The sequence below is a fragment of the Netta rufina genome, assembly GCF_964035555.1.
Source record: "Netta rufina genome assembly, chromosome: 1".
In the NCBI taxonomy this organism is placed as follows: domain Eukaryota; kingdom Metazoa; phylum Chordata; class Aves; order Anseriformes; family Anatidae; genus Netta; species Netta rufina.
The window spans coordinates 76898033-76915319 of NC_140123.1; the positions used below are offsets into that span (position 1 = coordinate 76898033).

The 17287-nt window shown below is 36.9% G+C and overlaps 1 protein-coding gene across 1 annotated transcript in view; it reads right to left on the minus strand.

Moving 5' to 3' along the window:
* MID1 (midline 1) overlaps positions 1-17287 on the minus strand; it is a 104944-nt gene that overhangs the window by 32181 nt on the left and 55476 nt on the right. Inside the window, exon 3 of the mRNA XM_084282146.1 lies at positions 10682-10777. Within this exon, the coding sequence (XP_084138272.1) occupies positions 10682-10777 (96 nt within the window). The remainder of the gene's footprint in view (positions 1-10681; positions 10778-17287) is intronic.

Genomic DNA, 17287 nt, shown 5'->3' on the forward strand with positions numbered 1-17287 from the left:
GGCCAGCTGCTCACAGGTCCACAAACTGAGAACTACTTTGGAAAATGTTCTCCACTCTATGAAGAGGCTTCCTAGGCTTTCATCTTCAGAGACCTGAGTTAAATTGCAGTTTAGGTCATATGATTGTGGTGGTTTCAAAGTCCCTAGCAGATGTTTGGGAAATCAGAGAACTGCAATGCTGCTAGTGATGCAAGGTTACAGAAAGTTTTGGATTGTTAATTCAAAGGCAAGCGTAGTGTCATAGAGATAGACTCATACCAAAGAAAACTAATATATTAGAATCAAATGATATTTTAACATTTCAAGCAGACTTCTTCGCAGGAACAAATCTCTCCCTTTGGGATTCCTTATGGGTGAGGCAATTTTGTCTGCAAGTGGAAATGCATGAGTCCTTCTTTGGCAAATAATTCTCTAAATGACAAGCTAAATAAGACACCCTAAAGTTGGAGGTTGCTTGCTTTTTCTAAGACTATAGTGGCTTGAATAAATTAAAAAACAGTAATTTTTGTTCACTTAATCCTACTCCAAAATGAAATAAAGTAGGTTGTAGAAAGAGTATGATCTTTGGAAAGTGAGGAATGCATTTCAGTTTTAGCTTTAGTCTAAAAAAAAATAAATAAAATAGTCTAAAAATAGATCTGCGTGCCTCAAAATGCCACAGACATGGCTATTCCAGGTAAAAAAAGAGATACCAAGCTTTTCTTGGTGGGTATGAGTTAATGGCTACAGAATTTACTGTACAACAACTTACAAGTAAACAAAAACATCACAGAAAAACAAATTGCAGCAACTGGTTCCACTTAACAACTGAAGCATCATTGCCACATGTTTTCATTATAGATTTTGAGTGTGAATTCCTTCCAGAGTTCTTTCTTTTCATATCCCTGCTTTGATAGTACAGGTTATTCAATTTGATATCTGTAGAACAAAAAGTAACTCAGAATAAAGCTTTCTCAGATTTTTATCAAGTCTGGGAGTAAAACTGATTTTATCTATTGTGACAAAACTGTGCCTTTGGAAATATGTGAAATTAATCAGCTTGCCATCTGAATGGAACACCTACAAACTTCTTAGTCTAAAATTGGTGCAAGAGAGTGGAATGTCCATCTCCCATTTCAAGTGAGCCAGAGGCTTTTGTTTTTGTTTGCATTCCACATTTATCTCTAACCAGGAGACCTGTGTTTACAGGCAGTCTCAGAGCAGGTTAAACTAAGGTCAGCACAAAAGTACAACCAACTTACTCTGGTGCTTCCTAAGAATTTTGTGAATGAAGAATTGATTAGGCCAGGATACAATATTTTTGGGTCACACTGATAAGACTATCTTTCCCAATCTTGACTAAAAGTAAACCTTTTTTAGAAGTTTGAAATACTCATGTTACTTATTAAAATATTATTTTAAAGGCTTTTGTCCCACTATGCTTTGAAGCAGATGGTTGAGAAACTAACTCAGCAAGGAACCTGCAGTCCTCTAGTGACATTTACAATCCAATTCAGAGGAACAAACCAAAATGAACAACAACAAAAACAAAACCACAGAAGCTTCATGGAAAGCAAAACTAATAAGATTGACATTTAAAACATTTAAAAAGCTTTCAAACTTTGGAAAGTTCTACTAGAGAGCTACTCCAGATATGATACTGACAGCTGTAGAGCCCATAGACTAGGCTTGCTTCAACAAATCACGCCCTGTTTTTATGAAGCACAAATGCAGCATCATGTTGAATAGCTGGCTTTTTTCCAAGGATAGGAAAGCATACTGGAGAAAAGACATTTGTTTGCCAAGGTGAACCACTTTCATAACCCATCTGCTGAAGCTGGTATGGCTACCTGGCAAAACGGCGAGGCTGGGCTCACCTGGGTGACCTGGATATTGCACTATCACATGGGAAACAAGTAGGTAAACACAGCAGGGAAGACAAGAGAGGTGGTGAGGCTTTTGGCAGCAATGAGGTATAAGATTGGATTAAGCTATTTGTGAAGCTAGCTCTTAGGAGGGATGAGTTTTTTCATTGTTTTGACGTTATTTTTCCTGCTGACACTAAGCTTTTGTTTCATGTTGAGCAAGTATGCCACTTAGTCTGTTTCATTGAGCGTAGACAAATAAAAACAATTGAATAATCACTAAAGTTCAACTGACTGCTGAAACCAATGCTCTTGTATCCAACAGTTCAGTACTTAAAATGCTCATCCAGGATCTGTGGTCTTTAGCCCAGCATTTAGCATACTTCCTAGAAGAACAATGCCTTTGGTCTCCTTGCTGCTCATATGTAGCTGTTCAGCTATTTATAAGATAAAGGAGAAACTTGGAAATCTTATGTTCCTATAAAGGTAAATGTCTCAAAACAGAGTTCCAAAAACTAAGGACATTTTGACAAGCTAAACTCAGATGGTAGGCACAAAGCTGCATTACTTGAGTGATTAACAGTGAACAGAAACACATTTTCTACTCCAAGGACAAAGTTTTGCAAGAATATACGTCTAACAAGTATGTGAGCACACAGCTGTGTATGAATGTGAGCTGGAGGGAGAGATGGAAGGAATGGGAACTAGCATTTTTACACAGACAGTGACAAGCATTTCTGTTAGTCTATACATAGTCCATGTGACCCGTATTATAATTGCAATTCCAATTTCTAGAAATTACAAAACAGTTGTAGATGAAATGCTATTTTCCAGTATGTGCCTAATCTGTACATTAAATGTATGCTTAAGTGCTGCAGCTGTAGACATATATATGACCAATTATGCATTTAATTAGTCATTTGTGAAAGCAATTAAATGATTACTCAGGCAAATAATATTTGACTACTAGGCTAGGGCTTACTGGGCATAAACTGAGAACATCCTTGATTGAATATTTATTTTGAAGTATCCATATAACCATATATGCAGTATATTTTATTAGTTTTTTATTTCTTATGTTTGTTTTCTCATGCTTCTCTTTCTCTCTACTAGCATGTAAAATGAAGAGTCTCACTGAAGTGAGAAACTTATCTGAGTTTTACTTTGAATGAAATCAAGTTTTAAAAGAGTGGAGCTAAATGTAGAACTAAAGTAATTATAAATCAAAAGAAGATCATGACACTTATTTCATCTAAACCACATTAATAGATAAAATACCTTATCCCCTCTCCCATTAGAAGCTGTCATAGGAAACAAATGCTGTAAACTCTTCCTTAAGGTTTTATGCACATCATAAAGTTTGTTAATTAGTCTCTTATTGAGAATAGCAGATTTCAATTTCCTTCAAGTTGGTTTCCTGCCTATTTAAAATAAAAAAGTCAGTTACTTCTAGGACTTAAATATAGCAAGTGACTATAATTACTGAACAAGTATCTCTGCAAAAACTGAAGGCATTAGGACAGAAGAAACAGGAATTTTCAGTTGAGATGCTTTTCATCTTACCTACCCCATATAATTCATGCTGATGGAAAACACTTGTTTAATCCATTGCCCATTTCCTGCTGTCTATAAAACCTCACCAAAGTGTATTCTTTACTCCAAACTACTAATGTTCAGCTGTGTATGACTACAAAGACCATTTGCTGCAGTTCAGACACCAGAATTAACATACAGGCTTTCCACCTAAATTTTCCTAATAGGGACTTCTCAGTTTATGCAGGCTTTGAATGAAATGACCACAAATTTCAAGAAGGAGCGAGTACCATGAAAATGAAAACAGAGTACTCACTGTTTTTTATTGTCACAGACAAAGCCTTTTTACTCTTTGTGTGTCCTCAGGGAATCATTCTGACAGCCGACTTTTGATTTTGCTGTCTCTCAAATAACAGAAATGCTACATGTATCTTAAAAAAGGATGGAGACCACAGTGTGTCATAAAATTTAAAGAAACTCTTTTGTAAATGAAATCTGATCAGAGATTCAATTTTTTATTTATAGTTTTCCCATTTGGTTTATTTATTTTTAATAAGGCACAGAAAAAAAAAGTTAAAAAAAGAAAAAAAAAACACACAACAGCAGGCTTTTCCAGATGCTGCCATCTTCTCTTCATCACTTTTACACAACTGTTGTCACACTGATTTAAAATGTGTCTGATACTTGCGAGTGTTCAGTATCTGTCATGTTGGAATAAAGGGTGTTTTTGTATACTACTTTCTTCAGGTGATTACGGAACATGGGTATAAAAAACACCCTTTGACATACACACACACAAACCCCACAGTTTTTGCTTGGAAACTTTATACTGAGATTTAGCCTGCAGCAGATCTTCAGAAGTGAGCCAGAAACTGAGCATTTCCATTACTAACAGAAAGCAAAGGAGGCAGCAGTTTGAGGGTTACACAATTATAGGAAAATGCCTTTCCTTCTTTGTGTAACCAAAAATGATTTTGCAGCAGTGTCCAGAATTTGCTTCCTATGACGTTTGGCAAATTGAAAATAAAACCAAACAAAACAAAAAGACTGAGATACAGATGTTATAAAACTGTCAACAAGCAAAACCTATTTCCTTTCCCCTCCCCCCTAGATAATTGCTCCAATTTTTCCTCCAGCTGACTTCAGATTATGTTTCTGCATAACAGATGAGAGTAGCTTCATGGTATTGACTAAATAATAGATGTTTGATCATATACTTCCTAGAAAAGATGAGAAAGAAGTCCAGAAGAAAACTGAAAGAGCTTAGAAAAAAGTAACTGACAAAAGAGCCTCATACTCAAATTTGTGCCTAATGACAATTAATGGCATGATCTAAAACCCATCTGCAGCAAACTCACACATTCACAGCAGCAAAGTACCTTGGAAACTATGGCAAGGAAGCCAATTTGCTGTGACATAGTACTGTCACCCAGAGAAACCCGTGGCTCAAAATCTGAAGGCAGAACCAGTGCACTTACAGTGTTCAACCCTTCCCTGATTCAGCTGGGAAGTGGCTAAATTTGAATCCATGCACAGACCGAAAGGCCACAGGGCAGCACAGCAGCATGCAGCCCTGTTGCATTTCAGGTGGTGGGGCAGAGAGGGAAGGTTGGAGACAGCCACCCTGGGGCAGCACAGCAGTGACACCTCTCAGGCACATGGCAGAAGGAAGGGAGACCAGGCGGTGGTTGGTACAGCCATGGGAATGCTATCACCCAGGCGCTAGCCTGCATCATTATACCTCAGGCCTGTCAATCCCAGTTTTATTACACTGTTTACAGAAGATTTGCCCACGTGTCCTACAGGAATTTTCAGATACTTGCACCATTTTTTTACCAGCAAGATTCCACAGACATGTTTCACCCAGCAGGACTTCAGCTAAAGCCTCAGCTGCTGTAGAGGGCTTGTACCTAGGCTGTTGATATATGACAAAGCGTAAACATTTACATTTAACTCTTTTTTTCTCCAAATATCTTCCCCTTATTTCCAGAACTAAGTAGATGCCTTCTTGACACACACAGATGTTTTTATGGACACTTACAAGACCACTCTGATTTAGCAACATGTTAGAGTTTTCTCTCAATGTGTGAATTTCCACAGAGTTTAAAGATAATCTACCAGGACTGATTTTAGTGCTTCACTTACAAGTTTTCTACAGATATTACAAGATGTATGAAGGCTGTGAACTAGGAATATAAATATTTAAATTTAAGGTTAGTGACCATGTCTATTCCATTTTCTCTGCTTTCAAAGAAAAGTATTTTATTATATCAATCTATCATTTGATAGATTCCAGCACAAGAAGGATGTTGATCTGTTAGAATGGGTCCAGAGGAGGTCCACAAAGATCATCAGGGGACTGTAGCACCTCTTCTACGAAGAAAGGCTGAAAGAGCTGGGGGTGTTCAGCCTGGAGAAGAGAAGGCTCTGGGGTGACCTCACTGCAACTTTTCAGTATTTGAAGGGGACTTATAAAAAAGATGGATAGCGACTCTTTGCTCAATCAGATAATGACAGGACAATGGGGAATGGTTTTAAACTAAAAGAGGGGAGATTTAGATTAGAGATTAGGAGGAAATTCTTCACTCAGAAAGTGGTGAGGCACTGGCACAGGTTGCCCAGAGAAGCTGTGGATGCCCCGTCCCTGGAGGCGTTCAAGACCAGGTTGGATGGGTCTTTGGGCAACCTGATCTAGTGGGTGGCATCCTTGCCCATGGCAGAGGGGTTGAAACTAGATGATCTTTCAGGTCCCTTCCAACCCAAACTATTCTATGATTCTGTTTCTATGATTCCATGAAGCCGTCCCTGCTGCCTCTCACAAAACAAAACAAAACAAAACAAAACAAAAAAAAAAAAAAAAAAACAAAAACAAAACAAACAAACAAAAAAAGCAGCAGAGTTGGGACCATGGGATTGTGCTCCTGCTAATATCCTTCAGAAAGCTTGAGAAAGTCTCCTGGCCAAGGGCATGAAGTTGTAGACCTGCTATCTTATCCAAGGAAGGAAAACAAAACTTTACTTATGAACAGCTTTGGGATTTTATGGAAAATTAAGGAAGGACAGATGGAATTACAGAGGAAGGGAGAGTGTAAAACAAAACACAACAGTGATGAGACTGATGAGTAAAATCAGTGTGCCTAGGTGCTCCTAATTAAATGAAAGATTTGGGATAGAAAGGCGTTTTGTCTGAAGTGTGCACTTTTCAGGGTGTGGTTTCCACTGAGAAAAGGGAATTTTTTTAAAGTAAGTGTTACCATACACTAAGTATTAGCCCAGACTACTTTCTTATTAGTCATGAAGCCAGTCATTCAGGCATTATAAAATGTTTAGTAATATCTCGGCTTTACTCAAAGCAGTAAAGAATACAAATCTGGCTTGATTTATTCTCTTAACTTTTCCTGCTGATATGCCCCAAACCACTCACAGGAACCTAAGACTGGAAATGGACTTCTCCAGTCTCTCAAGATCAGATCCCACATCAGGATAAATCTTGTCATAAATTGATGAACTCCATCTAAAAATAGGTAAGATTTATGTCCCCATTGCAGTGATGAAAGGCAGCTCCAGAGCTCTCCTCCCTTGCTGCTGGAAATCATCCAGTTTCCAGATAATGAACATCCTTGACTAGTTCCCGCCTGCTAATATGGGAGAAAAGTGGAAAAAAAGCACCACTCTTTCCAAAGGCAATATTCTTCAGTTTTAAAACAGAGTGATAGGATTTAGCTTTTGCTATGGATGAAATTACAATTGCCTGATGTGAAGGATGCATGGTAAATAATTAATCTGCCATAAAATCAGTTGCTAGGAAGCCATTAACAGCACACTTTGTTGATGAGAAACAGTGGCTCTACAACAACATTTGGTTTGGCTAGTGAGGACTCTTTTATTCAACAGACACATGGCCTGTTTGTTGTTCATTTTAGGAAACATCAGCTTCTGCTCCATATCAAAAGCCAGAAAAAGATATTATTTTTTCATTTTTCATGTGATAGTGTTTTTTTTTTTTTAATGACAAATGGTTAAAAAGTTAGTGTTTGTTTCTATTTTCTACAAATAAATGTCAAATAGAATAACTTTGGTTTTGTTGATATATCCCTTCATAAAAACTCTGCAACTTTAACACAAGGAACAAAAACATCCTGCTCTTCCTTGTTTATCAAAATTCACATGATTTGGCCTGAAAAAAAAAAGTGTCCTACTTTTTCCTCATCAGATTTTAACCTCCTGAAACCCTAAATCAACACTTTTTTTTTCTTTTTTAATTATTCTAAATTAGGTAACGATAACCTGGGTGTGTAACATCAGATTTTACAGTGCACTACCTATATTTTTACATCTTTACAAATTGTATACAATATATTTTACATTATAATCTGACTATAGTGTATCAAAAAATGAAAAAGAAAAGAGTGAAACCTTTCCTATAAAATTAACTCCCTGTTCAATTTCCACTTCTCTGTAAGTTCATATAGCAACATTAATAAAATCATTGGAAACTTCAGTTTTTCTGAAAGTGTTGTAATTTTAATTTTGTAACATTAAAATTATAATAATATACTATGCTTCATTCTATATCCTGGTTTGGGTGAATTTCAGTCAAGAAGCACAAAGAAATAGAGCATACTGAATTTTTAAATCTATACTAGCCTCAGCATCTCTACTGTTTAAGATATTCATATCATATCTAAGTTTTCAAAATTCTGGAAAAGAGAGATAGCTTTAGAGTTTACTTCCACATCCCCACTTGCCTGATTTCCACCGCTGCCTAGGTCCAGGGTTTTGACTGAAGCTCATTTCTTAATATTTAGCTAATTTAAATGCTAATTAGACTAATTTGATGAATAAGACGTGGTAGGAATTTATTAACAACTTTGCTGCTATTGCTTTATGTCTACAGAGAAATTTTCTAAAACAGGACCTAAGGGACAGTAGCGCATCTGTTACCAGTTGAACAAGTTGGATTTTTTGTAGCACTAAACATTAGAGCTGGTAATATACTGCAGGGGAGAAGGAGGAACGATTTAGATTTTTCCAGATCTAGCACATCTTGGATATAGGCCACTAGTGCAGTAGAGGCTTTATGCTGTCCTGCACTCATCTGCTTCATGTTTTTTGCTCTGAGTTTTATATATAGTGGAAGAAAATGTACCTTGTCTCTGTCTCTCATTATCTGCTAAAGTCATCCCATCTGATGCTACAGTTGTTCTGTCTGATGTTATTGCTGTGTATATAAAGAAGTCAAATCCTTTACTGCAAGTCTAATCTTGTGATAGACTTTGTGTTTTTATTGAATCCCATTGAGTCAGTGAGGCTTCACAGAGGAGAGAGGTCAACTGTCAGACAGAAAAATGGATGAGGCGATCTCTTTGGAAGAACAGTCTTGTTGTTGCTTCTTTGTTTGTTTTATTCTGTTTTGTTTTGTTGTTGTCTTTATTGTTGCAGCATGTACTGTTGCCACAGTCAATAAATTACTTAAGCAGGTGTCATATTTTCAAGATGTGACTATTCACAGGCAACAATTGCTCTTGGGCTTAGATGACCAAATTTTCCTCTGAAAAAGACCTACAGAGAACTTCCACAGAACTTTCTAAGGAAGAAAAAGAGGTTTTGCTAAAAATATGGCAGATGGTAGAAAAGAGAGTCTTTCTCCAGACTTGCGTGGCTCTGTTAAGGCTCTGTATGTCAGAGCTAACTTTCTGCTAAATTATACATACCCATGTATCAGAAACTCTGTGGTGAGGCTACTTTCCTCTCCCAGATTCCCAAGGCTATTCCCCAGATAACACTGACAAAGACACCTGGCTTCTTTTTACATGTCTGGACAGCCATACTCAAAGCAGAATACCTTTTCTACACAACACAATTATTATTTAATACTGCCAGTCTGCTAGGCACACAGTACACCCCCTCCTCTAAATAAATGAGGTTGCTGCGGGAATTACAATGCAGTCAGGACAAATGTTCCCCTGTAGAAGCAGGTCAACAGGCAGTATTATAATGCTAACAAAAGTCAAGCAATTTGCACTGGGAAAATAAGTTTTCTCTGCTAATCTGGCTAGTAATTAGCTGTTCGACTTAAAATACCTTTTTCTTTGTGATTGAGGTCTAAGACTTGTTCCACTCTAAAGCACCTGTATTTATGTTGTGCCAGCTTCTCTGATTCCTACACCATTAACTTTCCTACTTTGTCTTAAACCAAATTTAGCACTTAAGAAATCTGATAGCACTTCAAATGATCAACTCAGTGTATCTCAGTAAATGCAGTATATCGGCCAACAAGCATGCACACCTCACAATGTTGAGCCTTTCTCACTCTTCCAGTATTCCTCATTCACAATTTGCCTGGAGGAGAGGAGAAAATATTTTGTATCTCTTGTGTCACCTGGGACTCTCAGCTGAGACTGACCATAAGGAAAGCATTGGTGATAAAATTTTAATGCTTTAAATTTTTTAATATTTGTATCATTTTACAGTCACAAAGCATAAACTCATACTGTCTTTTGTAAGTTTTTTTATGACAAGGAAGCTGTTTGTTCATAGCTGTTTTGACTTCGCTGAGCAGAATATACTCTCTAACAGTGAGAAAATGATCTTAAGACTGCAGAAAAATGTAAAAAGAAAAGTTCTGCTAAAAATAGCATATTTTGGACTTTGTTCTCCCCTGTGTAAGCTCCCATGGTTGAATTAGTCTGTGATTATTTTAATTTGCATATAGAGCAGCAGCCCCCAAAGATCCATCTAGAATATCCCCCAAATTTGGAGGAAATCTGGATTCAGGTCCTTCCCTTCTGTGATACCCTCAGGCAACTCAAAAGATTGCAGGCATCCTATTCTTCTTAAGAAAAGTACAGTTCATACATGACTTTTGAAGCTACATCTGTATCTAGATACGTATTTCTGATGAACAAAAATAAAATCCATGGCAGATAGAAAGCTAAATATCTTTGTGGATCTGGACCTTACTATTTCTTTGTCCTAGTTTTCAACCAGTAAATATTACTATTACTGTATGGCAAAGGAGCCAAGAGGGTAAGCATTCTACAGATGGTGAATGGCATGCTCAAGTGTAACAGTGGAGGGGGTCATCCAAACATTCAATCATAATTAAAAGGGGATAAGAATAAATGTAAAGGAGGCTAGGCGTACTGAGAATACCATTTCTCAGTGAAAAAGTTCCAAATCAGTTTACCATGACCTTAATTTAGTCTTGTACTTGTTACGTTTTTGTATAAGCTTTCATTTCTGAAAGCTCAAAGTGAATGTAATTCAGTTTGCAGGTATTTCAAATGGAGGTCAGCACTCACTTCTACGTGTTGACAGGTCTGAATGAGTTTCGCCAAAAGAGTTTCCAGTTCAGTATTCCTCTTAATAAGGTTGGTGAGGTTACTCTCCAAATTTTGCTGTCAAAAAGAAAGAAAAGAACACATTAGTATTCTGAAGAATTTAAAATTTAAGTGAACAGTTGAAAAATGGGTGTACTTTCAGGATCTGAATTATGTAATTACACAGGTATCAACACATGACATTCATTTTGATGTGCACGGTTAGATATTTTGTCCATGAATCAAGCATGGCAAGACAAGAAAGCTGAAATGTTTGTGGTAAGAGTTCACCACAAAATACTTTCTAAGGACCTACTAGAAACTAGATTAAGAAATTAGTTTTAATCAGGGGAAAAAATAACAGAGTAAGTAGAAGTCAGGGAGGTTAAAAATGCTTTATCAGAAAAAAAAAAGTGACTCCTTATTCCATGCTCTTAGTCTGACATTTAAATTTAACAACCTGCTGCTAACTGACGTCTCCCAGCATGTGCCTGTTTGGGATCACACTCATAAGGACTCAGTAGTAGGACATTGATCACACCACCGGGGCATTGATGTAATTGATTTATTTCCCTACTTGAGTACAGTCAGATTTTTTAATAAATAATTCTATAGAAAACCATCATTTCTAAGTACAATAATAAAATATCTACTCACTTATTGTCCTTGAGAAACAATGTGTGGTTTGTGCCTGTGTTTATCAACCGATTATGGCCACAACAAATACCCCCAACTGTGGGAGCTCGCAGTGCTTTCTGCCTCCCAGATCTGAAGCCACATCCTGGCCGCTGTGCAATTTCATGTGAGACAGAGATTCAGAAACAAATGATTCAGCCTCCTCCCTCCCCACCCTACCCACAGGAAGGAAATCCAAGTGCATGAGGAAGATGCGGTCTGTGGTGGCTGTGACCTGCTCCCTTATCTGGCTGCTCTGGGACTGGGACCATGCAATGCACTGTGGGACTTGCAACTACCAAGGAGCTCCTTGCTTTTTAGCGTAGATCCTGTGATAGCTGCTGAAGTCCACCTTCTGGAAGCATAACATGCAAAGTTTCCACAAACACAGAATAATTTCTAAGTATAACTTGAGTAAATAGAAAAGAATAAAAAAATACAGTCCATTAAAAAGAGTCCTGACTGTAAACACTCACACATTTCAGTAACTTTATATATATTTCATATATAAATATATATTTCATATTGAAAATCCTGAGGACAGCTCATAAGAAGCTTTTCCTCATAGTCATTCACCTGTTTAAGCGTGTGAGACTAGTCCCTTGCTTAGTATTCCTGACAGGCTGACAATCTCTGTCTTTTAATTGTATGTTATCCTCCATCAGTCCCCATTAAAGTGATCTAGGAGGTGCTGAACAAGAATAGCAGAAATAGGCCCTCCTCACAGAGCCTGTAGTGCCCCTGCAGAACTCTTCTTAATTTCAACCCTGCTCATCTTTTATTAACATACTTCATTTCTCCACCCTACTGCTTTTCCCCACGATATAGCTATTATGTTACTTAAGGTACTTCAGCTACTACAAACTCACCTGACTTTTCATCCTTCCATTTTCCTCCATCCCTACCATCTCCACGCAGGTATTTCATGTGTGTTTGTGTGTGTTTTCTGGCACTGTTACCTCCTGCCTATTTCATGCTGTTTCAAAATGCCTTGTGCTTTGCCCTCCCTCTTTGCAGCCATGCAGTCTCCTTACTCTTTCTTGCCTTTGGCTACAAGTGAGTGAAGCTGGCAGTATTTCACTGCTGAACCACACATACTTTGGCGTTTACCAGAGCTGAAGCTGTAAACACTGGAGGAGGAGTCAGTGCTGTCTCATTAAAGACAGCACAGGATTTTGATGGCTTTATGTATGTAACTCTTTGGAGAAGCATGATGGGTGTTTGAAGTACATAATTTGGGCATTTTCTTTCCAGCCCAACCATGTGTATCATGTATCACAAACTCTGGTTGTAAAAATACCTTCTACATTGCATTTATTTTATAGCTCATTAAAAACAAAGAATAACAAGAATGGGAATTCTTTACCGAACAGTTTGAGCTGTATCTTATATTTCCAAAAGCTGTACTGTGAACGATCATTTAACTGCAGAGGCATGTTTGCCATGCTGTTAGATGTCCCTTTGCAGAGCTGAGACTCACATGCAAAGTCTAAATATTATATATACTTACAGTATCAGATAACCTTTGTATTAAAAAAAAAAAAAATAAAAAAAAAATAAGGGGATCCAAATGTGCAAGTAGTCTTGAAATTATATTTATGTGCCTTCCTATTGCCTATGTATTCATTGTGTGCATGTCCTTATATATTTATACTACAAGATGTAAGATGAAAACTGTATGATTGATGAGTAAACTCTTGATGAGTATACTCTTGAGATTGCCTAATTTCAACAGTATTTTTGACACAATAAATGCTAACAATTAGGGCCAATACATATGCTGAAGAAAAAAATATTCTCAAAGCTGTTATGGAATTTGGAATACAGTGATTTTAAAAACTTTGTCTTTCTTTTTTTTTTTTTAAACCTTTGTCTTGAACAAAGCCCATTCTTGAACAAAGCCCATTCATGAAGAACAAGAATTTGCATTGAAACAGAAATTTATTTACCCATAGGTTTATTTTAAATCTTGTATAAAGATTTTAGAATATTTTTTCTCTCCAATGAATATAAACATAAGCCAATATATATTATTATGGTTTCAGATGTGTCGCTTGATGTGGTCCGTCTTTATCAGTCATAAAAATAGAGAATAACCATTACACTAGTGAGTTGCCTTACAAAAATTAGAGAAAATGCAATCAAGAGCTCTTGAACAGTGTTATTTTCAAGTTGGAAATTTTGGATTTTTTTTCACTGCAGTTTGGTAGGTAAGAGATTGTGGTCAAGAAGTATCAGAATTTTGTTAAACGTCTGTTGAAGAACATCAGTTTATATTAATGCTTTACTAAATAGTAAGAACTGGCAGCTGCTTTCTTAAATGAATGTCAATCTTCCTGATTTCACTAGGGCAAGTACTGAATGTCATTTCTTAAAACTAGGCTGACTTGAAAATTTTAAAGGTTGTTAAAATTCAATCAACTCTTGCAGTATATTTACCTGAATTTTCTTTTGACAGTATCTTTCTCTAGCTTTTTCCCCTGTTTGATGCACATATGGACCATTGCACCACTCTGACTATCACACAGCATTCTGGAGAAAGTTTGTTGCCAGATTATGATGTATACATTTGAAAACAAGTGCTAGAAAAAGCTTATCCAAAATATCTTCCTTCTTCCCACCTAATATTCTATGGCCATTCTTGCAGGTGAATTGCAACAATATTTTGGGAAAATGTCTAGCTAAATCATAATTACTGAAACATTTTAACCTGCCTTTCCTTATCTTTTTTTTTTTTTTTTTTTTTTTTTTTTTCACTTGCCAATTTTGTCTATTAAAAGCTGATTTTAGAAATTCAGGGGATGACTTTTAAAAAGAAGTACAAGAGTTGCTGTACATTATCTCTGTGAGCAGGTTTCATACATCTTAACCCTGTGAATGAAAACTGCTCTCAAAAGTCAAAAGCCATGCTGAATGCTTCATGACTTACCAATGCAGACCTAGCCTGAGATCTTAAAAATCCATGTGTGCTTCACAGCTGTTTTTTTACAATATCCAGTATAAAGTGAAGAGAATGCTTACTGTCCATTTAGCACGGTCTGACAACTGTACAACATAAATATTCTTATAATCTGGGGATAAATCCAAGTAGATGGAATCACAGACGTAATTGAAAAGGACAGTTGAGGATGATGTTTCATTTAGACTCTGCATGCCTACAAAATGATATGATCCAGGGACTGGAATCTGAAGTTGGAAAAATTAATTCTAAAAACTAAAGGAATGTAACTCATGACTGGATGTCTTCTTTAAGCTGCTGTCTAGCTCACAGTGAAGTCTTGGTCTTTTTGCAGTAATGATTGCGTGAGGCTCATGCCCTGATTGAAGGGGGAAGTCAGACTAGATGATCATAATGGTCTCTTCTGGCCTTTAAATCTATCAGTCTATGAAAACCAAATGTGAACCCATGCCCTTTGCCAAATTAACAGTCTCACGCAAAGCATCGCATGTCTAAAATAGGAGGTAGCACAAACAGATAGTCTTAAGCTACTATATGGGTTGAAAATGCTGTCAAAATAAATTACCGTAAGTAAGTATTTCTTACTAAAGAAGAAACATGCTGAGTTGTGTACTCCTGACTTATGTCACAGCAGAGAGACAACATCCCTGAGAATTCCTCAGTGGCATTTTTCTGCTCCATAAATATGTCTACTCAAAGGGTCACAAAAGAAAGATACAGCTATCAACTACAATGAGATTTTAAATTCCATTTGAAGTCACTTTCCTTTTTGCATTGGAAGTATTCTTTTTCTTGCTCCTGCTAAATATAAGCATTCATTAGAATTTACCACTTGGGAGCTTTTTCACATTAATGCATTTTGTTTGTTGACTGGAGTGCTTTGAGAGAGATTATATATTTTCAGACTTGATTGCTTAAAGTGTGTGACCAAAAGCCAAACAGTTATATAACAATAGAAGAGAGATTAGGACTAAAACACACTTTAAAACACACTGCAGAAGTGTGATCAAATTCCATTTTAGTCAAGCTAGCAGGGGAACCAGAGCGGTGATGACATGGCAGATCAGTCTTTAGGATATGCAGACTCCCTATAGATCATAAATACGCACCCTGTTGCTAACAAAGTCCATGCGACCACATTTTCACTGTAACTATTTTTCCTCCTAACTTGAAGAAGTTATACTTGCATATGCTCCAGTTACATTTCCACCTCGTTGCGGTGACGTACCCTATGAACCAGGCCTGCTGCCTCTAGGACTTGCGTCTAATCTATTAAAAAAGTTGCCAATCAATTCCAGAAGAACTGCCAGAATATTAAGCACGGTCTTGAGCCAGGTTTTGGGTATATGTGAGTTTAATGTTTCCTTTGGTGTTCTTTATTTAAACGGACATACCAGGTGCACATGGAAAAACTTAAGCTAATTTTTATTCTATGTACTTGTCCTGAAACAGATGACTGCTCTTCCATAGGATACACATGCTCGACCCTGTATTTCTTAAGCCAGGGAATGGTAACATTTGTAGTTAATACAAATGATTGACTTCTAGTCTCAAATGTGCAGAGCTTGACAACTGCACTGCACATTTCTATGTGAAAAGAAATAACAGCTATGATGTTGTACACTCCTGGGGACTATGCTTTTTACCTCGAGTGATTACAGTATATCGCAAGGAAAGACCCTTGAGATACTGCATTCTTAATTAATTGTCCAGGACTATTATTATTAAAAATGCAATAAAAATAGCTGCATTTGAAGCCACCATCACTTAAACAATATTAACTAAGTCAGGTCTGTTGCTATATTTCACAGGATTTTTTTTTTTTTTAATTTTATTTTTTATCTCTTATTTAAAATGCAACATTGGGAAAAGTAAATGAAATCCAAGCATTTTAGATTCTTGACCACACAAAAACCTTATTAACTGAGAGGACAGTATTCTAAGGAAAGCCTACAATTGTTCTCTCACTTTGCAAAGCTGTGCACTCAGTGTAACATGGGTGCCTGCCATTTGCAGCCACAGCTCTGGCCTTTGATTCAAGTAGAGGTGACTGCTACACTACTCTGCCTTATGAGTTGCCTTGCTGCAATGCTCTTTAGTCTTCCTTCACTGCTTTTTCTTCTGTCTTCAGAGCATAAGAGAAATTTCACAGCTGTGGCCTCTGGGGAAAAAGGACAGGATGAGAGCCATATATAGCATGTTGTAGCAAAAGTTTACCTTTGATGTGCTGTATTAGGTTTGGGAAAGAAACAATGTATGTGCTTGAGGATTGTTCTAACTGCAATAGAGACCACGATTACAAAGAACACAGGCCAATGGAACTGACACTGATTAGTTATTTTGTTATTAGTTATTTTATTATTTATAATGTGAAATGGACATACAAAAAAAAGGGGGTGGGGTGGGGGAGAAGATGGGAAAGGAAAGAATATAGAGAACAACATGTTTTCTCAGGGCATTCAAACTTCTTACCAAAACTTTGTCCCAAGTTAGACAGTGACAGAACTGACTTTAGGATAAGCAATTTTTTAAAAAGAGATTCCTATTTCAATCAAAATATAAGATATCCAAATACTGGCTTAGCTGGGATCTTGTGTAGTTAGTTCAGCCCTGTTTCTAATGAATAAGTAACCAAAGTAGGACAACGATAACAATCAGGAATCAAGAAAGACATTTAAGCATTTGAATAAATTTGAAAATATACAAGTTGTGGATGAACACGTGAGCTATTCAAGGTTTGCAAAACTGTACATATATTTGAGGCACAAATATGTGTGACTTTTTTTTTCTTCTTCAGTGCAGTAGTCAAACTGGAAGATGAAGTGTTAAAAGAGCACAGCAAATACCAGATAGATTGCACTGAAAGCATATCATTAAAGACTTATTGAGGAGAGCTAGGCAGTTCTCTAGCTTATTCCCTACTGGCTAATCCAATGCAATGAAGGGGGATAAGG